A 24,103-nucleotide genomic window follows, 5' to 3' on the forward strand; every position below is an offset into this window, starting at 1 on the left:
TTTCAACAAAAACTTTGCCCATATTCTTGTAAAGCATTCCAATTGTTTTTAGCAGCCTGTTGACGGTAGAGATATTTCAGAAAAAGTGTATCTTATAAGTGGTGCTAGGTGTATTCCCCCCGAAAAATTCACCCCACACACCCCAACTTTATGAATTTTTTGTATTTGGAATCAAAATAAAAAATAATTCTTTTGCTGTGTTAATTGTTATGAAAATTCCATTTTTAGATTTGTCAATAGCATTGGTCCAAGTCGCTCCTTATTTATAGTTCGGTACGATGAACTGTTAGATTTTAAACCATATATTCTACATTTATTTTGGAATATAGGTAGAATTACCATAATTCATTCTTTTTATTTCCATTTAGCTGTTACTATTGTCTGACTTCAAAATAGCGTGTGAAACTGTCTAATTCTAACTGCCTTTTGGCTATATATATATATATATATATATATATATATATATATATATATATATATATATATATATATATATATATATATATATATATATATATATATATATATATATATATATATATATATATATATTATATGTATTTGTATATAAATATGTTTATATACATGATACTGCTGGTTTAGATCAGTAAAGAATATTCTTTTATTTTTTAGCTAATTACTGATTCTGATGACGAGGAGAATTCCTGTGCCATCAGCAGTCAATGGACATATCAACGACAATCACGGCGGTGGTCACGAATATCTCCCATCGATTTGTCAAGTGACTTAACAAATGAATACTGCCCAAATGACCTTATATCACCAATGCCGGAACAGAAAAGGTCAAGTAGTGAGCGCTTAAGGGAAGGGGCGAGGTCTTGGTTAAAACGAATGGAAAGTTTCCGATCTCGAAGCCTGCGTCGAAAATCCCAACGCTCATTTAAAGCAAGTGATATTGGCACACCCAGGATAGTTGATTTAGTTGGAATGGATGAGAAATTAAAGACTTTGAACTGTGTTACTCTTGAACTTCCTAGTGCTAACATAAAACCTGGCTCCCCAAACGCCAATGACAGTGGCTTAGACTCCCCAGATTTGTCTAGACGTCTATGTACTAGAAAAAGCAGAAGAAGCTTTAGAAGCAAGCGAGAAAGTGGGTCTGTTTCTGACTCGGAATGCCAGAAGTTTGATTATGTGAACAATGATCCAAACACCAACACAAAAGATTCCTTCCTTATAGGTACTTTTTCATTTATTGTCTTAATATACAACACATTCACAAAGGGTGCTCATAGGGGGGGGGGGAGTTTACCTCCTATACTAAAAAAATAAAGGTAAGAAAATATAATTCAAAGATTAACAGCCTGTGGCAACGAATTGCAAGTAAAGAGTGGCCAGTGCCGACAGTAGCCTGAATGCTAAAAAATTGATGTTTGTTAATAATACATACATCAAACGAAGCTCTATTTTATCCTGGTGCCATATAATTAACATATTAGCAAAATTAATTTTGTATAATTCCATAAAACAAGAGTAAACACACACACCCCACCAACACACACACAGGAATTTTTTTTTTGGGGGGGGAGAGGGCAAGGATAAAAAAGAAAAAACTGATAATTTGAATAAGGGGTACCCCCAAAGATTAGGAAAGAAATCCTAGTTTTTTAGAGGGGATGTTAGGGCCTCCTCCTGTGTAAGTTGCATGGGGAAGTAGTCTTTTACGCTACCACCCGCTTGTAAATGCTAAGTTAAACTAGAGTTTAACTGAAAGCTTTTCAGCATGCAGAAAACAGCCAACTGGCGATTAAAGTTAAGCATAAAGAGATGGGAGTCCACTGTATACAGGATGATTCCTTTTCGTTTTGAGTTTTGATGTAGCCTAACTCTTTAATTTCGTTTGAAAAATTATTTTTCTTTAATGGAATAGCTTATAGGAAGAATGAATTTAAAAAGAAAACTATTAAAAATTACCCCAAGTTCAGACAAATTACTACATTGAAACGAATGATGTTTAGTCTCTTCGCGATCCTGCTCCAACATTTATCAATGGTATCCATAGTCAAGGTGCAGAGGTCTCACAGGTCGAGCAATTTAATCAAACGCATCCTGTCCTGCGTGTTATTCTAATTAAAAATAATTAATCAGGTTGACGTCAGAATTGTGTGGATCCTCCATGTCCCATGCAGCATCCTGGCTCATTAGAAAGTATTTTTTGTTAGTCCTTATTAACACTCCCAACAAATGTACACCATTATAACCCAAGTACGAAGAACAAGCTGCGGATTAAGTATACGGATTACGTAATGACACTTGTTTTTTGAGAAGTTATATCTCCATGAACCAAAGGTAGGAGTTCTGGAAATAAAATAAGACTGCACTAAAAATTAATAGCTAATTTGGGAACAAAGCTTAGCTACTTGTTAGTTCCAGAAATATTAATAGCTAGTCTTTCAGGATAAGGCCTTTATTTTCCCATAATTCCTTAAAACAGATAGAAATTGAAGTTGGAGAGCTCCCTGTAACCAACCGGATAGCGCCTTTGCTTATGGACTTTTTGTCCAGTATATATGCTGCCATGTAAATGGCGGCTGAAGCAATTGTGATCAATGTCCTGTTATGTGATATGCTGTGCTCCACTGCTTTGCAAGCTATTTTGTAGGCCAGTTTTCTTGTTGGCGCTGGTAGATTCAGATGATCGCAAAATCGTTCAACAAAGAGTTCTGGTCGTGCCTCCTCGCTTTCATGCCCTACATCGTCGGAAATGTTTCTTGACCATTTGCTAATGCGTTTTATGTGGATACCGGACACATCGCTTATCTCCTTTAAGGTCCGTGGGACTTTATCCTTATAGCAAGCAAGGTATACGCAAGATGCCGCTATCGTTAATATATTCTTACCCCTCAAAGATCTACCATAAGACCAATATTTATGGAAATAAAACCTGGCGATGTCAGCAGTGACGTCACTCAAGTTTAATTTAGCCTGTATGGTTTCTGTAATAAATTTTTCACCCCGTAGGTAAGTTCTGGTTCTACTCTCCAAGCATTTTTGAGAAGAGTAGTTGGTTTTCAATTTACTGCTATTAGAAGATTCTATGTATGTACCAATGGAGAGATCAAGGTCGTCCCGAATGTAGTCAACAATTTGAGTAATTGGTTGATGTCCATACCCGATGCCTCTTTCTCCATGGCGATAAATAGATGCATTTTGCTGTAAAAGCCATCCATAACTGTTGAATGGACTTTGGTTTGGATATACGTTCAGTGTCATAACTTGCCAAATCGCTTCAACTGGATTGGGAATTGTAATTTGTATGGGAAGTCAACAATCGATCAGATTTAACTGTTAAAATTAACTTCAAATTATTGCATGCTTTTTTCCTCCTATGATTAATTGTTTATTCAAATAAGTTAATTTTGCAGCACACGTATACAAGAAAATAAAAACTTGTATTCCGCATTTTATGAAGAATCTAATTTATCTGTTATGACGTTACTGGTAAAATAATGACGTTATGTATAAATGTCACAGCCAAGATTTAAATTGAAAATTCAGGTGGATATAGCTCAAATGTGAGGGGGGTTTATCAAAAGGTTATTTTTCTAAGTGAGTTGCTGAAACATTTGAGGGTGGTGAAAACTAGTCGCCTGCCATCATCTGATGCAATGTTAGTGGAAACTTAACAAAACACATAATGACATCATCACTCCACTTTGGTGCACTGTTCATATAGGTGTATTGTTCATAATTATTTTGAAAAGGGGACATAGGTTGTTTGTTTCCTGGGTATGGTCAAAACCTGCATAAGTATGCCTTTTTTGAGGACTCGTAATTTACCCTATCTTTTTTTTTGCATTCCAACGTCAAATAAGGTTACCAGTTACAGCCAAATAAGTTTTTACATATGAACAGTTTTGTAACAAAATACCACAGTATGAACATAAAAACTCTAATGCAAGCTCATATTTTCTCCATTAAGAGATTTCGGGACATACTGAGGCTGAGTACTTCTCCTCGGCTCCGGCTTCGCATGTACGCAATACTGAATTTTTATGTTTGGCTAGGGCATCTGTTGTCTTCCCATTCTTCTGATCGAAATCTAATCCATTGCAATTCTATATGACCGTTTCTAGTCCAGCCACTTCCCTCTATGGTGCTTGCGCTCCTGTGCTCCATTTTTGAACTGTGTACATATTAATGCTGTACTACATACCGAGTTTGCCATACCCTAGGCCCCCAAAAATAAGTTTTCTTCGCATGTCCCTAGATTTTCCTCATCGACTAACATCTGATTTAGGTGCAAAATTATGCAATTGGTTGGAAAGAGCTTATAGGCAACTATCCCTGAGCTAAGAGTTAATTAAATGTGTTTCTGGAATCATAGAGCCAATCTTTATTGGAATTGAGACTCGGTCAAATAATCTTGAAGGGGCAAGACTTCTCGAATCTAAAAAAGCAAGACAATTTCTGAAGCAAAGGGAAAAAGGCAAGGAGTGATTTCAATATTTGGCTGTGCAGATGGAAAAAATAAGCGAATTTTTGCGAAAAAATTCTCCTTTTTTTTGACTTAATAGTATTTTGTATTTTTCGGAGAAAGGGGGTTGGGTTTCGCTAGTAAGTCTTTATGCATTAGTATTATCTTCAGAGATATTTACTTAAAAGGAGGTAGTGAAAGTCCGGTACGCTTGGATATATTTCGAGAAAATTTGTGAGGGGAGCAAACTCGTCAAATAAAAAAAAACAGACAAATTACATGAAAATTCAACGATAAATTTTTTGAAATATTGCGTGGGGGGGGATGCACCTATTATTGTGATTTGTGGTGCGGGCTATAGTAGTTTCAGTCTTTTTTTTAAGCCGTTAAATTGCCGAACCGAATGAACTTTTACGTGAATTTTGCCTATTTTATGAGAGGACTCTAATCTAATACCTTGGACAGGATATTGGCCCAGACACTGAGACTCCCTTTGTGCTTTTGTAGACTAGTGATAGCTTGCTTGACCATTGATGGAGCTCAAGATACTTTACGGAACTGTTTTCCCTAATTGGAACGCGTTAACGTGGCTCAAACAAAGTAGGATTTCCCTTCCATGAAGTGGGTAGTTTCTTGCAGAGGCCCCTATGCCGGTAAAGTTGTCTTTTTGCTGTCCATACTAGAACGAAAGACCAATGGTTTTAAATATCCCCCCCCCCCCGAAAAAAATTATAAGCACTATGGTGCCATGAAAAAAAAAACAACGCAAGAGACGCCATTATGTTTATACTCATTCAATAGTGACGTTGTCGGCAATTGACACTGGTAGCATTCGATTTCTTTCATCAATCCACTGGGCCGACATCAGCAAAAATACTCATTCCATAGTGACGTTGTCGGCAGTTGATAGCAGTTGACGTTGGTAGAAGACGATTTCTTTCCTTAATCTACTGGGCTGACATCAGCGAAAATAGTCATTCCATGGTGACTTTGTTGGCAGTTGACGCTGGTAGCATTCGATTTCTTTCATCAATCCACTGGGCCGACATCAGCAAAAAAGCTCATTCCATAGTGACGTTGTCGGCAGTTGATACCAGTTGACGTTGGTAGAAGTCGATTTCTTTCATCAATCCACTGGGCCGACATCAGCGAAAATACTCATTCCATAGTGACGTTGTCGGCAGTTGATAGCAGTTGACGTTGGTAGAAGACGATTTCTTTCCTTAATCTACTGGGCTGACATCAGCGAAAATAGTCATTCCATGGTGACTTTGTTGGCAGTTGACACTGGTAGCATTCGATTTCTTTCATCAATCCACTGGGCTGACATCAGCGAAAATACTCATTCCATAGTGATATTGTCTTCAGTTGATAGTAGTTGACGTTGGTAGAATTCGATTTCTTTCACTAATCCACTGGTACGGCATCAGTGAAAATACTCATTCCATAGTGACGTTGTCAGCAGTTGATAGCAGTTGACGTTGGTAGAAGTCGATTTTTTCATTAATCCACTCGGCCGACATCAGCAAAAATACTCATTCCATAGTGACGTTGTTGGTAGTTGATAGCAGTTGACGTTGGTAGAAGTCGATTTCTTTCATTAATCCACTGGGCTGACATTATCGAAAATACTTATTCAATAGTGACGTTGTTGGCAGTTGACGCTGGTAGCATTTGATTCCTTTCATCAATCCACTGAGCTGACATCAGCGAAAATACTCATTCCATAGTGAAGTTGTGTGTGGGGGTAGACATTGAACGCTCGTATAATCTTAGCAATTGGCATTTGCGTTCAGTGTTTTCGTGTTTTTTTTTTTCTTTTTTTAAAGAAACGAATCCATGTTTCTTCCACGGAGTGTTTAGACTTTCACTCTTCCAATGCAAAGTTTATTTCTTACTTTCACTGCTACCTTTTCTTCTTCTAGACTTAGGATGATGTGCTTGGCGTCTGAGAGATACGTTTGATGTTGCTGACCAGAGCTTTAATATAAATATATTAGGGGATACACAGGAAAAATACTTAGATTTGTTTTAGCCGGATCTAGTACGGAACGCACCTCAAGGAATCAGGCAACGGAGTCACCCCAGTATTACATCATACCCAATATGACATCATCTTGTATATTAAGATATATTTTTTGGCAAAAATTGTAGTTTATTTTTATATTGGATTTTCCTGCTCCACTTTAATCATTTGTAGATGATGGGTTAATAAATAATTTTTATTATAGTTATGACTATTATGTTTTTAATACTTAAGAAAGACACTAGATATAGCAAATTTCTTTCAAATGAGCCATTAAGCATCTCTCTATGATTTTTTAGTGCCCTTCTAACGGTAACAAAAAAAAACAAAGGATGGAAAAAAAGAGACTCATCACTGCTTCCCATGCGAAAAAAACAGTAAATTGCCCAACGATATTGCCTTCTTAATTTGATTAGAAAAATTTTGGATGAAAGATAATTAGATATAATCTCCTATATAATCTCCCCTCGCCCCCCCCCCCCCCACACACACACAAAGTAGTAGGACAACGGAATTCTTGCTGAGACTATGTTCAAAATGGGTATGTGAGTCATATGGCCTGTGTGTCATTCTTGAAGAAACCATGTTCAGTGAAGCAAACTTCCTGATAACCACAACTAAACCATACACTCGGGAAAAATTTTAAATTTTACAGCCATATGGTGTTTGCTTGCACTGAACGAGTTTATTCTCCATAAACAAGAATATTTTTATTTCGTGACCAATAGTATGGATGTTTTTAATGGATATGTTACCATTTACAATACCCATGAATATGGTTCCATTCAAACAACTGGATATGTTCCGTAATGGCTGGTTATTCAGAATAATATCGACTGTCCATTAGTCATAATAATTAGTTGTCATTCCTAATGGGAGACTTGAATGATATGGCACATCTATAAAACATTGAATGAATTTTTTTTTAGCAAACCATTTACTTCAGTATTTTCCTCATTCAGCTTGTTTGTTTTAATTGTTGAACTGATTAGATTCCAGCTAATTAGGATATTTAAAAACATATGAGGATGCGAATTGTATTAAAGTTTTATAAAATCAACGGGAAAATATTAAAAGTCTTGAAAATTTTCGTAGTTGGGGGTTTGGGCCCAAAGCCCAACCACCTTGTGCTTGTGTATTTCGTTGCACCATTTCAATTCTTATGAGGAACGGTAATCATTATTTCTAGTCGAGCACCTTAAGTTGTGTTCATCTGTGTGTCTAGTTAGATTTGCATGTCTAGACACGCGTCTTTCCAGGCATTTGTACGTACTGTTCCATTCCGTACTTGGCTGCATGACGTTACAGCTAAGCATTCAGTTCTGGAGTCTAGAACTCTGTGTCTAGGATTTCCTGTTCTACCAATCAGTGCGTTTTTTTCATTGTCACTATATGTACGCTTGAGAGTGGCATTCATATGTGCCTGGCCAGCGGCGGACTGTCAACACAAGGAGGGCACCAAGTTTGGCCTTTGCAGTGTGTCAGAGGTGAGATGTTTTCACCTGGAATGGGCCGGATTTTTCTCCTCCCCCCCTGAAAAAAATTCCAGAAAAATCCCCACCGTAAATCCCAAAGTTTGCTTGTTTCGTCATACAGAGCATATGTCCTGGAAACGCTGCAATATCGACAAGAGGTACTGTATTATGACGCCTAGTCCGTAGTGCACTGCCCGTCACCATTGCACCATTTCGGCGAAATAATGAAAATAATTAAAGGGGGCCTACTGCAAGGATTACGATAAGAAAAACTAATTGCTTACACTATGAAAATGTGTTACCATCAATTTTAATTGCATACTTAGCAAGAAAAAATAGCGCTTGATGCCCTGATGGCGTCAAGTGCTATTTTTATTTTTTTGGTCCTCAGCGCGCCAGGTGCCATTTCTCTTTGAGGTGCACCTGCCAGGTGACAGGTTGACCAATGGCCCAGTCCATTCCTGTGTCTGGCTGACTTCTATGCCTAAGCAAGTGCATTGTCAGACCACGATGTTTAGGTAGGGATGTATTGCTTGAACTACATGCGAACGCCACTTTTGCTGACCGACGAAGTCACGGAAAACATTATAATAGCAAGATGTATGCACTAATTTGTTTAGTACAACGAGAGCATTGCTTTTCTTTCTCAGAGCATTAACTCACCCGAAAAATGTAACAGATGGGACGGGTGGAGTCTAGCCATTTTCAGGGAGAGGTGACCTGTTGAAAGTTTTTCAGTATTGCTATCCAATAAATAGCTGGAAAGTCCGCATTATTTATGCTTTTTTTCATGCTTAAATTATATGTACTCCGACTAATAGTCATATGTAGCTTTAACAGCCTTAATTCAAGTAATAAATTGAAATTGGTTAACCTGAATTACCTACTGCTAGACAACTCACTATGGAATCAAGCCGCAAGATCAGAAGAGTTTTTGCAAGTAAATTCTCTGTTTCTCTGCGATTGCTGTTTTATTTTCCTGTGCAAAACCTTAGTGTTTTAGGTTATTTCAGTAGAAAGGGGGGTGCTACTCCTACTGGCACACCATATATGGGCATAGAATACTGTACCCACACCATATAAGGGCATAGAGTCATTAGGGAGAACACGTGGTTAATGGGGTCAATGACCTAAATTTCGCAACAACAACAACGACCTTGACATTCGCTGAGAGCGTGCACATACAACAACATCGACCTTGGAACACCTGTGCTGTCGACCTCAATTCACCTATCGTGAATCAATAATTCCCCTTAGAAACAACAAATTAATTTCCCCTTCTTGACAGATCAATCAATCAATGACATCATCTGTCAGACTTTAAAAATTTCCGCCTAGAAACATTTCTCCAGGAATAGATCCATATCATTAATGTCTTTGCCTCGGGAACAACTCTTTTGGTCGAACTCCAAAGGATATTAATAACCCAAGGCCATGGAAACAATTAGGCAAGAAACATCTTAGCGATGAATTGTTTTAGCGCGCGAGAAGGTTTCCTATTAATTTGAAATGCGTTAGCACAGAGATGCCAATAACAAAGGAACACGCTGAATTTCCGTTTAGTGATTATTTGGGCGAAACCGTTTTAGACAGGTTATGGAACTATTTCGGCGAAACAGCTAGAGACATTTTAAAAGGTGATTTTTGAAGAGATTTTGGATGAGGTTTTGAGTGTGGTCGTTATAATACACAAGTTTCATTTGAACAGTGTTGTGAGGTCCTCTAACCCAACCCCAAAGGGTTCCGATCCTCCTACCCCAACCCCGAAGGAAGCCCCCGGTCCTCAAAGCCCCCCAAGCTCCCAAAGGGCCACCGGCGCCCCCAAAGGCCCACCCAGACCCCCAAAGGTCATCCCCAGGCCCCAAATGTCCCCCAGGGCCCCAACAGGCCCCCCCGACCCCCCAAGGCCCTCCCTGTGCCCCAAAGGTCCGCCTCCGGTCCCCCAAGGCCCATCGAGCGCCCCAAGGACCAAAGGGGTCCCAAAGGCCCACCACCGGCCCCCAACTGCCCCAAATACCCTCCCATGGTCCTCAAAGGTCCCCCGGGCTCCCAAAGGGCCACCGGTGCCCCAAAGGCCATCCACCGGTCCCCCGGCGCCCCAAAGGCCCACCCAGACCCCCAAATGCCAACTCCGGCCCCCAAAGCCCAACCCAGGAGTGTTTGGTTGTGGTTTACCTTGTCACAGTTACAATTTCTTGATTTTTCAAAGTTCATTCTGAATTTCTTTCTTTGAAATGCACGAGTTGAAATATTTCAGTAGAGTTCGGTTGTGGTTTACCTTGTCACAGTTACATTTTCTTGATTTTTCAAAGTTCATTCTGAATTTCTTTCATTGAAATGCAAGAGTTGGAATATTTCAGTAGTGTTTGGTTGTGGTTTACCTTGTCACAGTTACATTTTCTAGATTTTTCAAAGTTCATTTTGAATTTCTTTAGTTTAAATGCAAGAGTTGGAATATTTCAGTAGTGTTTGGTTGTGGTTTACCTTGTCACAGTTACATTTTCTTGATTTTTCAAAGTTCATTCTGAATTTCTTTTGTTGAAATGCAAGAGTTTGACTATTTCACGAGCGTTCGGTTGTGGTTTACCTTGTCACAGTTACATTTTCTTGATTTTTCAACGCTCATTTTAAATTTCCTTTGTTGAAATGCAAGAGTTGGACTATTTCAGTAGTGTTTGGTTTTGGTTTACCTTGTCACAGTTACATTTTCTTGATTTTTCAAAACTCATTTTTAATTTCCTTTGTTGAAATGCAAGAGTTGGACTATTTCAGAAGTGTTTGGTTGTGGTTTACCTTGTCAAAGTTACATTTTCTTGATTTTTCAAAGTTAATTTTTAATTTATTAATTTGTAATGAAATATTTGTATTATTTAAGTAGTGTTTGTTTGTGTTTTAACTTGTCACAGTTACATTTTCTTGATTTTCCAAAGTTCATTTGAATTTGTTTTGTTGAAATGCAAGAGTTGGAATACTTAAGGAGCGTTATGTTATGGTTTAACATGTCATAGTTTAATTTTCTTGATATATAAATTTTATTTTTTTAATTACTTATTTTAATTTAATTTTTTGTACTATTTATGTATTTGGCGGTTTTTGAATAAATATTAAAATTAAATTTTTATTTAGTTTAAAATTTTAATTTTAAATTAATTCATTTTAATTAAAGTTGTTTTCAAATTAATTATATGTTTGGTTTTTTTTTAATTTTAAAATTTACCTTTTATTTAATTTTCAAATTTAATATTTAATTTCTTTCGTTGAAATGCAAGAGTTGGAATATTTCAGTAGTGTTTGTTCGTGGTTTACCTTGTCACAGTTACATATTCTTGATTTTTCAAAGTTCAATTTGAATTTCTTTCGTTGAAATGCAAGAGTTGGAATATTTCAGTAGTGTTTGGACGTGGTTTACCTTGTCACAGTTACATTTTCTTGATTTTTCACAGTTCATTTGAATTTCTTTCGTTGAAATGCAAGAGTTGGACTATTTCACTAGTGTTTGGTTGTTGTTTACCTTGTCACAGTTACATTTTCTTGATTTTTCAAAGTACATTTTGAATTTCTTTCGTTGAAATGTAAGAGTTGGAATATTTCAGTAGTGTTTGGTTGTGGTTTACCTTGTCACAGATACATTTTCTTGATTTTTTAAAATTCATTTTGAATTTCTTTCGTTGAAATGCAAGAGTTGGAATATTTCAGTAGCGTTTGGTTGTGGTTTAACTTGTCACAGTTACATTTTCTTGATTTTTAAAAGTTCATTTTGAATTTCTTTCATTGAAATGCAAGAATTGGAATATTTCAGTAGTGTGTGGTTGTGGTTTACCTTTTCAAAGTTACATTTTCTTGATTTTTTATAGTTCATTTTTAATTTCTTTCTTTGAAATGCAATAGTTTGAATATTTCAGTAGTGTTTGGTTGTGGTTTACCTTGTCACAATTACATTTTCTTGATTTTTCAAAGTTCATTTCGAATTTCTTTCCTTGAAATGCAAGAGATGTACTATTTCATTGGTGTTTAGTTGTTTATTACATTGACAAAGTTAATTTTTATTTATTTTAAAAAGTTAATTTGAATTTCTTTCATTGAAATGCAAGATTTGGAATATTTCAGTAGTGTTTGGTTATGGTTTACATTGTCACAGTTACATTTTCTTGATTTTTCAAATTTCATTTGAATTTTCTTCGTTGAAATGCAAGAGTTGGACTATTTCAGTAGTGTATGGTTGTGGTTTACCTTGTCACAGTTACATTTTCTTGATTTTTCAAAGCTCATTTAGAATTTCTTTCATTGAAAAGCAAGAGTTGGGATATTTTAGTAGTGTTTGCTTATGGTTTACCTTGTAAAATTTAAATTTTCTTGATTTTTCAAAGTACATTTGAATTTCTTTCGTTGAAGTGCAAGATTTAGAATATTTCAGTAGTGTTTGGTTATGGTTTACCTCGTCAAAGTTACATTTTCATGAGTTTTCAATGTTCATTTGAATTTCTTTTGTTGAAATGCAAGAGTTTGAATATTTCAGTAGTGTTTGGTTATGGTTTACCTTGTCGAAGTTACATTTTCTTGATTTTTCAAAGTTCATTTCTAATTTCTATCGTTGAATTTCTAGTTTTTGAATATGTGTGTTGTTATTTGTCGATTATTTAATTGTAAAATTTTGTTGGTAATTTTTTTACAAATTTAATTTTGAATTTCCTTCTTTGAAATGCAATAGTTGGAATATTTAAGTAGTCTATGGTTTTGGTATACCTTGTCACAGTTACATTTTCTTGATTTTTCAATGTTCATTTTGAATTTCTTTCGTTGAAATGCAAGAGTTGGAATATTTCAGTAGTGTTTGGTTGTGGTTTACCTTGTCACAGTTACATTTTCTTGATTTTTCAAAGTTCATTTTGAATTTCTTTCGTTGAAATGCAAGAGTTGGAATATTTCAGTAGTGTTTGGTCATGGTTTACCTTGTCACAGTTACATTTCCTTGATTCTTCAAAGTTTATTTCGAATTTCTTTCATTGAAATGCAAGAGATGGAATATTTCAGTAGCGTTTGGTTGTGGTTTACCTTGTCAAAGTTACATTTTCTTGATTTTTCAATTTTCATTTAGAATTTCTTTCGTTGAAATGAAAGAGTTGGAATATTTCAGCAGTGTTTGGTTGTGGTTTACCTTGTCACAGTTACATTTTCTTGATTTTTCAAAGTTCATTTTGAATTTCTTTCGTTGAAATGCAAGAGTTGGAATATTTCAGTAGTGTTTGCTTTTGGTTTACCTTGTAACAGTTACATTTTCTTGATTTTTCAAAGTTCATTTTGAATTTCTTTCATTGAAATGCAAGAATTGGATTATTTCAGAAGTGTCTGGTTGTGGTTTACCTTGTCACAGTTACATTTGCATGATTTTTCAAAGTTCATTTTGAATTTCTTTCGTTGAAATGCAAGAGTTGGAATATTTCAGAAGTGTTTGGTTATGGTATACCTTGTCAAAGTTACATTTTCATGATTTTTCAAAGTTCATTTTGAATTTCTGTCGTTGAAATGCAAGAGTTGGAATATTTCAGTAGTGTTTGGTTGTGGTTTACCTTGTCACAGTTACATTTTCTTGATTTTTCAAAGTTCATTTTGAATTTCTTTCGTTGAAATGCAAGAGTTGGACAATTTCAATAGTGTTTGGTTGTGGTTTACCTTGTCACAGTTACATTTTCTTGATTTTTCAAAGTTCATTTGAATTTCTTTCATTGAAATGCAAGAGTTGGAATATTTCATTATTGTTTGGTTATGTTTTACCTTGTCACAGTTACATTTTATTGATTTTTCAAAGTTCATTTGAATTTCTTTCGTTGAAATGCAAGAGTTGGAATATTTCAGTAGTGTTTGGTTATGGTTTACCTTGTCACAGTTACATTTTCTTGATTTTTCAAAGTTCATTTGAATTTCTTTCGTTGAAAAGCAAGAGTTGGAATATTTCAGTAGTGTTTGGTTCTGGTTTACCTTGTAACAGTTACATTTTCTTGATTTTTCAAAGTTTATTTTGAATTTCTTTCATTGAAATGCAAGAGTTGGAATATTTCAGTAGTGTTTGGTTGTGGTTTACCTTGTCACAGTTACATTTTCTTGATTTTTCAATGTTCATTTTGAATTTGTTTAGTTGTAATGTAAGAGTTGGAATATTTCAGTAGTGTTTGGTTATGGTATACCTTGTCACAGTTACATTTTCTTGATTTTTCAATGTTCATTTTGAATTTCTTTCGTTGAAATGCAAGAGTTTGAATATTTCAGTAGGGTTGGGTTGTGGTTTACATTGACACAGTTAAATTGACTTTAATATTAAAAGATCATTTTGAATTACTTTCGTTGAATTGCAAGAGTTGGAATATTTCAGTAGTGTTTGGTTGTGGTTTACCTAGTCACAGTTACATTTTCTTGATTTTTCAAAGTTCATTTTGAACTTCATTCGTTGAAATGCAAGAGTTGGAATATTTCAGTAGTGATTTTTTGTGGTTTACATTGTCACAGTTACATTCTCATGATTTTTCAAAGTTCATTTTGAATTTATTTCATTGAAATGCAAGAGTTGGAATATTTCAGTAGTGTTTGGTTGTGGTTTACCTTGTCACAGTTACATTTTCTTGATTTTTCAAAGTTCATTTTGAATTTTTTTCACTGAAATGCAAGAGTTGGAATATTTCAGCAGTGTTTGGTCGTGGTTTACCTTGTCAAAGATACATTTTATTGATTTTTCAAAGTTCATTTTGAATTGTTTTCATTGAAATGCAAGAGTTGGACTATTTCAGTAGCATTTGGTTGTGGTTTAACTTGTCACAGTCACATTTTCTTGACTTTTCAAAGTTTATTTTGAATTTTTTTCATTGAAATGCAAGAGTTGGAATGTTTCAGTACTATCTGGTTGTGGTTTACATTGTCACTGTTACATTTTCTTGATTTTTCAGATTTTATTTTGAATTTTTTTCGTTGAAATGCAAGATTTAGGATATTTCAGTAGTGTTTGGTTGTGGTTTACCTTGTCACAGTTACATTTTCTTGATTTTTCAAAGTTCATTTTGAATTTCTTTCGTTGAAAAGCAAGAATTGGAATATTTCAGTAGTGTTTACTTGTGGTTTACATTGTCACAGTTACATTTTCTTGATTTTTTCAAAGTTCATTTGAATTTCTTTCGTTGAAATGCAATAGTTGGAATATTTCAGTAGTGTCTGGTTATGGTATACCTTGTCACAGTTACATTATCTTGATTTTTCAAAGTTCTTTTTGAATTTCTTTCGTTGAAATGCAAGAGTTGGATTATTTCAGAAGTGTTTGTTTGTGGTTTACCTTGTCACAGTTACATTTTCTTGATTTTTCAAAGCTCATTTTGAATTTCTTTCGTTGAAATGCAAGAGTTGGAATATTTCAGTAGTGTTTGCTTATGGTTTACCTTGTCACAGTTACATTTTCATGATTTTTCAAAGCTCATTTTGAATTTCTTTCATTGAAATGCAAGAGTTGGAATATTTCAGTAGCGTTTGGTTGTGGTTTACCTTGTCACAGTTACATTTTCTTGATTTTTCAAAGTTCATTTTGAATTTCTTTCGTTGAAATGCAAGAGTTGGAATATTTCAGCTCTTGCATTTCAACGAAAGAAATTCAAAATGAACTTTGAAAAATCAAGAAAATGTAACTGTGACAAGGTAAACCATAACCAAACACTACTGAAATATTCCAACTCTTGCATTTCAACGAAAGCAATTCAAAATGAACTTTGAAAAATCATGAAAATGTAACTATGACATGGTAAACCACAACCAAACACTACTGAAATATTCCAACTCTTGCATTTCAATGAAAGAAATTCAAAATGAACTTTGAAAAATCAAGAAAATGTAACTGTGACAAGGTAATCCACGACCATACACTACTGAAATAGTCCAACTCTTGCACTTCAACGAAAGAAATTCAAAATGTACTTTGAAAAATCGGGAAAATGTAACTGTGACAAGGTAAACCATAACCAAACACCACTGAAATATTCCAACTCTTGCATTTCAATGAAATAAATTAAAATGAACTTTGAAAAATCAGGAAAATGTAACTGTGACAAGGTAAACCACAAACAAACACTACTGAAATATTCCAACTCTTGCTTTTCAAGGAAAGAAATTCAAAATGAGCTTTGAAAAATCATGAAAATGTAAATGTGACAAGGTAAACCATAAGCAAACACTACTGAAATATTCCAACTCTTGCTTTTCAATGAAAGAAATTCAAAATGAACTTTGAAAAATCATGAAAATGTAACTGTGACAAGGTAAAACACGACCAACAACTACCGTAATAGTACAACTATTTCATTACAACGAAATAGATAAAAAAAGAACTATTAAAAATCGAGAAAATTTAACTGTGACGTGTTAAAATATAAGCATACACTCCTGAAATATTCCAGATATTGCATTTCAAAGAAAGAAATTAAAAATGACATTCGTATAAACACTAAAACTTAACTGTGAATAGGTAATCCACATCCAAACACTTATTAAATATTCAAACTCTTGCATTTCAACTAAATAAATTCAAAATGAACTTTGAAAAATCAAGAAAATGTAACTGTGACAAGGTAATCCACAGCCAAACACTAATGAAATATTACATCTCTTGCTTTTCAACGTAATAAATTCAAAATGAACTTTGAAAAATCAAGAAAATGTAACTGTGACAAGGTAAACCACAACCAAACACTACTGAAATATTCCAACTCTTGCATTTCAACAAAGAAATTCAAAATGAACTTTGAAAAATCAAGAAAATTTAACTGTGACAAGTTAAACCACAACCGAACGCTACTGAAATATTCCAACTCATGCATTTCAACAAATGAAATTCAAAATGAACTTTGAAAAATCAAGAAAATGTAACTGTGACAAGGTAAACCACAACCAAACACTACTGAAATATTCCAATTCTTGCATTTCAACGAAAGAAATTCAAAATGAACTTTGAAAAATCAAGAAAATGTAACTGTGACAAGTTAACCACAACCAAACACTACTGAAATATTCCAACTCTTGCATTTCAACGGTAGAAATTCAAATGAACTTTGAAAAATCAATAAAATGTAACTGTGACAATGTAAACCACAACCGAACACTACTGAAAGATTCCAACTCTTGCATTTCAAAGAAGGAAATTCAAAATGAACTATGAAAAATCAAGAAAATTTAACTGTGACAAGGTAAACCACAACCAAACACTACTGAAATATTCCAACTCTTGCATTTCAACGAAAGAAATTCAAAATTAACTTTGAAAAATCAAGAAAATGTAACTGTGACAAGGTAAACCACAACCAAACACTACTGAAATATTCCAACTCTTGCATTTCAACGAAAGAAATTCAAATGAACTTTGAAAAATCAAGAAAATGTAACTGTGACAAGGTAAACCACAACCAAACACTACTGAAATATTCCAACTCTTGCACTTCAACGAATAAAATTCAAAATGAACTTTGAAAACTCAGGAAAATGTATCTGTGACAAGGTAAACCATAAACAAACACCACTGAAATATTCCAACTATTGCATTTCAATGAAAGAAATTCGAAATGAACTTTGAAAAATCATGAGAATGGAAGTGTGACAAGGTAAACCGCAACCAAACACCACTGAAATATTCCAACTCTTGCATTTCAAGGAAAGAAATCCAAAATGAACTTTGAAAAATCAAGAAAATGTAACTGTGACAAGGTAAACCACAACCAAACACTATTGAAATATTCCAACTCTTGCAATTCAACGAAATAAATTCAAAATGATCTTTGAAAAATCATGAAAATGTAACTGTGACAAGGTAAACTATAACCAAACACCACTGAAATAGTCCAACTATTGCATTTCAACGAAAGAAATTCAAAATGAACTTTGAAAAATCAATAAAATGTAACTGTGACAAGTTAAACCACGACAAAACACTACTGAAATATTCCAACTATTGAATTTCAACGTAAGAAATTCAAATGAACTTTGAAAAATCAAGAAAATTTAACTGTGACAAGGTAAACCACAACCAAACACTTCTGAAATATTCCAACTCTTGCTTTTCAACGAAAGAAATTCAAATGAACTTTGAAAAATCAAGAAAATGTAACTTTGACAAGGTAAACCACAACCAAACACTACTGAAATATTCCAACTCTTGCATTTCAACTAAAGAAATTCAAAATGAACTTTGAAAAATCAAGAAAATGTAACTGTGACAAGTTAAACCACAACCAAACACTACTGAAATATTCCAACTCTTTCATTTCAAAAAAAGAAATTCAAAATGAACTTTGAAAAATCAAGATAATGTAACTGTGACAAGTTAAACCACAACCAATAACTACTGAACTTGTCCAACTCTTGCATTTCAACGAAAGAAATTCAAAATGAACTTTGAAAAATCAAGAAAATGTAACTGTGACAAGTTAAACCACAACCAAACACTACTGAAATATTCCAACTCTTGCATTTCAACGAAAGAAATTCAAAATGAACTTTGAAAAATCAAGAAAATGTAACTGTGACAAGGTAAACCATAACCTGTGTGTGTCTCTGTGTGTGTGTGTCTCTGTGGGTGTGTCTCTGTGTGTGTGTCTCTGTGCGTGTGTCTCTGTGTGTTTGTCTCTGTGTGTGTGTCTCTGTGTGTTTGTCTCTGTTTGTGTCTCTGTGTGTGTGTCTCTGTGTATGTGTCTCTTTGGGTGAAACAGTTTGAGGCATTTAGGCGATGATTTTAGAAAACCAAAGCAGAACTTTTAAAATCACAACAACTGAAGGTCAGTAAATAATTCCTTTGGGGGGCCCGGGGAGGGCCTTGGGGGGTCTGGGTGGGCGTGGGGGGGCGCCGGTGATCCTTTGGGAGCGTGGGGGGCCGTTGGGGGCGCCGGTGATCCTTTGGGAGCTTGGGGGGCCGTTGGGGGCCGGGGGAGGGCCTTTGGGTGCCTGGGGGACTTTTGGGGACCGGTGGAGGGCCTTGGGGACCCCGGTGGTCCTTTGGGAGCTCGTTGGGCCTGTGGGGACCGGGGGAGGGCCTTTGGGACCCCGGTGGTCCGTTGGGAGCTCGTTGGGCCTTTGGGGACCGGTGGAGGGCCTTTGGGGCACAGGGAGGGCCTTTGGGGGCCTGGGGGCCAGTTGGGGACCGGTGGAGGGCCTTTGGGACCCCGTTGGTCCTTTGGGAGCTCGATGGGCCTTTGGGGACTGGAGGAGGACCTTTGGGGCACAGGGAGGGCCTTTTTGGGGTCTGGGGGCCCTTTGGGTGCCCGGGAAGGGCCTTTGGGGGTCTGGGGGGGCCCTTGAGTGCCGATTGGTCCTTTGGGATCCCGGGGGCCCTTTGGGGGCGGGGGGAGGGCCTTGGGGGCACAGGGAGGGCCTGTGGGGGACGGTGGGGCCCCTGAGGACCGCTTGGTCCTTTGGGAGCACGGTGGACCGTTGGGGGCCGGGGGAGGGCCTTTGGGGCACAGGGAGGGCCGTTGCGGGCCGGGGGGACATTTGGGGACCGGTGGCGGGCCTTTGGGATCCCGTTGGTCCTTCGGGAGCTCGATGGGCCTTTGGGGGGCCCGGGGATGGCCTGTGGGGGTCGGGGTGGGCCTTTGGGGGCGCCGGTGGTCCTTTGAGAGCTTGGGGGGGCCTGTGAGGAGCGGGGGAGCTTCCTTCGGGGTTGGGTGGGGTATAAGTAGCCGGGGGGGTTGGGGTAGAGGACCTCACAACACTGTTAAAATACAACTTGTGTATTATAACGACCACACTCAAAACCTCTTCCAAAATCTCTTCAAAAATCACCTTTTAAAATGTCTCTAACTGTTTCGCCGAAATAGTTCCATAGCCTGTCTAAAACGGTTTCGCCAAAATTATCCCTAAACGGAATTTCGGCATGTTCCTTTTGTTAGGCATCTCTGCACTAATGCATTTCAATTATTTGGAAACCTTTTCGCGCGCTAAGATCAAAACGTCTGCTCAGAAACGATTCTCTTGTTAGAAACAACAAATTAATTTCCCCTTCGTGAATCAATTCTCTTTAGAACAACAAATTAATTCCCCTTTCGTGTCAATCAATCAATCATGACATCATCTGTCATGTGTGATCAAAACTTTGTCTCGGAGACAATTCTGGTCGAACTCCAAAGACATTAATTAACTTGACGTCATCTGTCAGACACTCCCTGGAAACAATTTGATTAATAACTGCCAACTCTAGACTGACCAGAAAAGAAAGTTGGCTCGGAAACGACAACAACATTGATCCCATTAACCACGTGTTCTCTCTAATTACTCTGTTCAAAACAACAACAACATTGATCCCATTAACCACGTGTTCTCCCTAATGACTCTGTTCAAAACAACAACAACATTGACCTTGGCATTCGTTGAGAGCGTGCCAAAAACACACCTGGAGAAAGAGGTCATTGACCGATTACGCAATCATTCTCACTAATGACTCTATGCCCATATTTGGTGTACTGACAGTATTCTATGCCCATATATGGTGTGCCAGTAGGAGTAGCACCCCCCTTTCTACTTATTTCTGTGTTTTATTCTGTGTATTTAACTGTGTTTTATTCTGTGTTTTTTTTTTAAAGGATACTATGATGATGATTTAGATGGAGGAAGACGAAAAATGTCATATCAAGGGGAAATCTCACAAGATAATTGCCTGAGATTGACTTTGGACTTAAATAATGGTATTTTTCTTAGTTTTATTTATTTTCTTTGACCAGTAGGATTTGCGTACTATTTCTTGATACAAAGTAACTGTACTATTCTTATTTATTTATATCAGAAATCAAGAACTAAAAAAAGTTATGTAACCACTTTGGGCAAGGAAAGCTGTGGAAGAATGCACTCCATCATACTTAGCATAGATGTTGAGTATAATATACGATTTCATATGATATATATATATATATATATATATATATATATATATATATATATATATATATATATATATATATATATATATATATATATATATATATATATATATATATATATATATATATATATATATATATATATATATATATATATATATATATATATGTAGGCTTGAGCTTCAAAATTTGTTTATATTCATTTTTGCTGCGTTTTTTACGAGCCGGACAAACATTTCGGGGAGGGGTTAAACCCCCAACCCACCTCCTCCCTCTAGGTACGGGATTGATTAGTGTTTAGGTTTGCCAATTATCATAGGCAGCGCGCTAAGGCTGCCTAAGTAAAGAACGATGTGGGAACAATGTTTTTTTTTTTTTTTTTTTTTTTTTTTTTTCTCCATACCCCGGCACTTTGTATCGAAGGAGTTGTCGTAGAAACTTTGAAAAGGGCTCATTCCATTGGAAATTGGAGTGGCTAGTGCCCTTTTTAATAGTCGAAAGTGATTGGAGGGCAACTAGCCCCCCCCCCACGCCCATCATTCCTCCAAATACATCCAATCAAAATTTTGGGATAGCCATTTTGTTCAGCGTAGTTGATTTCCAGACGGAATATATCTTTTTGAGGAGGACACTCCCCCCACAACCCTCGGGGCAATGGTTTAAAGTTATGCCCTGGGGGCATATAAGGTTTTTATAGAAGGCGTTGTCGTAGAAACTTCAAAAAAGGCTCATTCGATTGAAAATTTATAGGGCTAGTGCCCGTTTTGATAGTCGAAAGTGATTGGAGGGCAACTAGCCCCCCCCCCCACGCCCATCATTCCCCCAAATACATCCAATCAAAATTTTGATATAGCCATTTTGTTCAGCGTAGTTGATTTCCATATAGAAAATATCTTTTTGAAGAGGACACTCTCCCACAACCCTCGAGGCAAGGGTTTTAAGTTATGCCCTGGGGGCATATGAGGTTTTTAAAGTAGGCGTTGTTATAGAAGCTTAGATACAGGCTTATTTGATTGAAAATTCAACGGGCTAGTGCCATTTTAAATATCTGAAAGTTATCGGAGGGAGCCTAGCCCCCCCCTCCCCCCCCGCACCCATTATTTCTCCAAACACATCCAATCAAAATTTTTAGATAGAAAATATTTTGTTCAGCGTAGTTGATTTCCAGATAGAAAATATGTTTTTGAGGATGACACTCCCCCCACAACCCTCAGGGTAAGGGTTTTAAGTTATGCCCTGGGGGTACATGAGGTTTTTATAGAAAGCATTGTCGTAAAACTTCAAAAAGGCTAATTCGATTGGAAATTGAAAGGACTAGTGCCTTTTTTAAAAGTTGAAATTGATTGGAGAATGGCTAACGCCCCTTTCACGCCCACCATTTTCCCAGACACATCTAATTAAAATTTTGAGATAGCCATTTTGTTTAACGTAGTTGAAAGTTCTGGAAATTAGGTCTTAGAGGATGACAACCACCCTCACAGCCCTTAGGGTAAGAGTTGTAATTTATGCCATGGGCGCATATAAGGTATTTTAGAAAGCGTTGTCGTAGAAACTCAAAAAGGGCTCATTCGATTGGAAATCGAAAGGCTTAGTGCCCATTTTAATAGTCGAAAGTGATTGGAAGGCTTGACGTTTTTATAGTAAAGATCGATGTGGGTAAAATGTATTATTTTGTTGTTGTTGTTGTTGTTTAGACCAGGGCACTTTGTATCGAAGGTGTTGTCATAGGAACTTCGAAAAGAGCTCATTCTATTGAAAATAAAAAGCGCTGATGCCCTTTTTAATAGTCGAAAGTGACTGGAAGAAAACTAATCCCCCTCCCACGCCCACCCTTCCATTTGACTTTATGTTTAAAAACTAAATGTTTGCATAAGATTAAATCAAAATGCACTGTGTTAATGCTAATTCCCAATAAGGCATGTCAGCAGTATCCCAAGAACGACTGAGGGTTTTATGTTAAACTTTCGGGGCTGCATTTGCTCTTAAAATTGAACCGAACCCAAATAGCGCTACTGTATTGAAGCTATCAATAAATATAAACAGATTTTCTTGCAATTGGAATTAAGTTTTCTATTTCAGGGCAATTAAAGGAGGTATGGAACTAAATTAAAAACTTCTATTTGTGTCCAGATTTTTAAGAGGGTGTATGTTGTTAAAAATGGCTGAAAGTTTTTCTCCAGCATACAAATAGCAGGCCAAACTATAAATCTTTAAAAAACGAAAAGATGTAAAGTATTATTTCCTTTTTCTCTGAAAAGACTGTCAATATAAAAGGAACAGAAATTAATTAAAAAATTTTTTCCACAAAATAAGTTTTTCAAAGAAAAGTAAAGAACTCCATCAAATAAAAATGAGCAAAAATAAAATCAAATAATCTACCAAGCGTGAAACTACCACAAATCAGTATCGATAAATAAATGAAACCCAAAACGAATAGAAATTACAATAAAGAATCGAATGAAGCTCAAAACGATCAGCAATTAACATAAGTTGGGCTCAAAACCCCCTATGCCTTCCCAAGGCCAGAACACAATTTGCACTTTACTGAAAAAAATACAAATGAATGTGCATTGTCAGTTTAATATACATATACTGATATTTAGTAATCAAAATCTTAATATTATTTATTTATAAAAGTTATAAAAGTAAAAACATTTATATTTTTTTTCAGTAAAGTGCAAATTATGTTCTGTCCTTGCGAAGGCATAGGGGTTTTTGTTTGATGGAGTTCTTTACTTTTCTTTGAAAAACTTTTTTTGTGGAAAAAGTTTTTTTAATTAATCTCTGGACATAAACGGATGACTGTATTATTCCCATTTATTTAATATTTTCAGTATTTTTTTTCTCAAAAAAATTATGTAAGCGTTTCGGACAAGGAAAATCATAGAATGATGAATGGCATTCATTATGTCTAGTATAGATGTGTAGTTGTCCTTTATGGAATGATAAATATTTTTCGAGCTGGTCAAAACCGAGAGTTATGTTAATTCTCAGAGTTGACATAGCCTTCCAAAAGATATGATATTTCTGGTTGAATGAAATAGTTGCTCATGTAAAATTTAATGATTAAGGTTACATAATTTTTTGGGCTATTGAAACAAGTCTTCTTTTGATTAACAATTAACAGCACCAGATCTGATGGCTGACCTGATGTCCTGCTGGTCATGTTATAGAATGTGTTTTGAAATTTCTTTTGATTGAGTCAACAAAACTTTTTCACGGGGAAACCCCTCAAGCTGTAATCTTAACTCTTCCTGGCTGACAGGGCAAGGCGTGC

General features: G+C 36.1%; 1 protein-coding gene across 3 annotated transcripts in view; it reads left to right on the forward strand.

Annotated features, from left to right (window-relative positions):
- The window catches only part of LOC148952434 (rho GTPase-activating protein 7-like), a 238,533-nt gene that overhangs the window by 181,273 nt on the left and 33,157 nt on the right, over positions 1-24,103 (forward strand). For all 3 annotated transcript variants that reach the window (XM_089089878.1, XM_089089879.1, XM_089089880.1), the window contains 2 exons: positions 634-1,201; positions 20,533-20,634. In XM_089089878.1, coding sequence (XP_088946004.1) covers positions 634-1,201; positions 20,533-20,634 — 670 coding nt within the window. The remainder of the gene's footprint in view (positions 1-633; positions 1,202-20,532; positions 20,635-24,103) is intronic.

The sequence above is a fragment of the Artemia sp. Qi Xiang Cuo genome, chromosome 5, assembly GCF_049724085.1.
Source record: "Artemia sp. Qi Xiang Cuo chromosome 5, ASM4972408v1, whole genome shotgun sequence".
Classification (NCBI taxonomy): Eukaryota; Metazoa; Arthropoda; class Branchiopoda; order Anostraca; family Artemiidae; genus Artemia; species Artemia sp. Qi Xiang Cuo.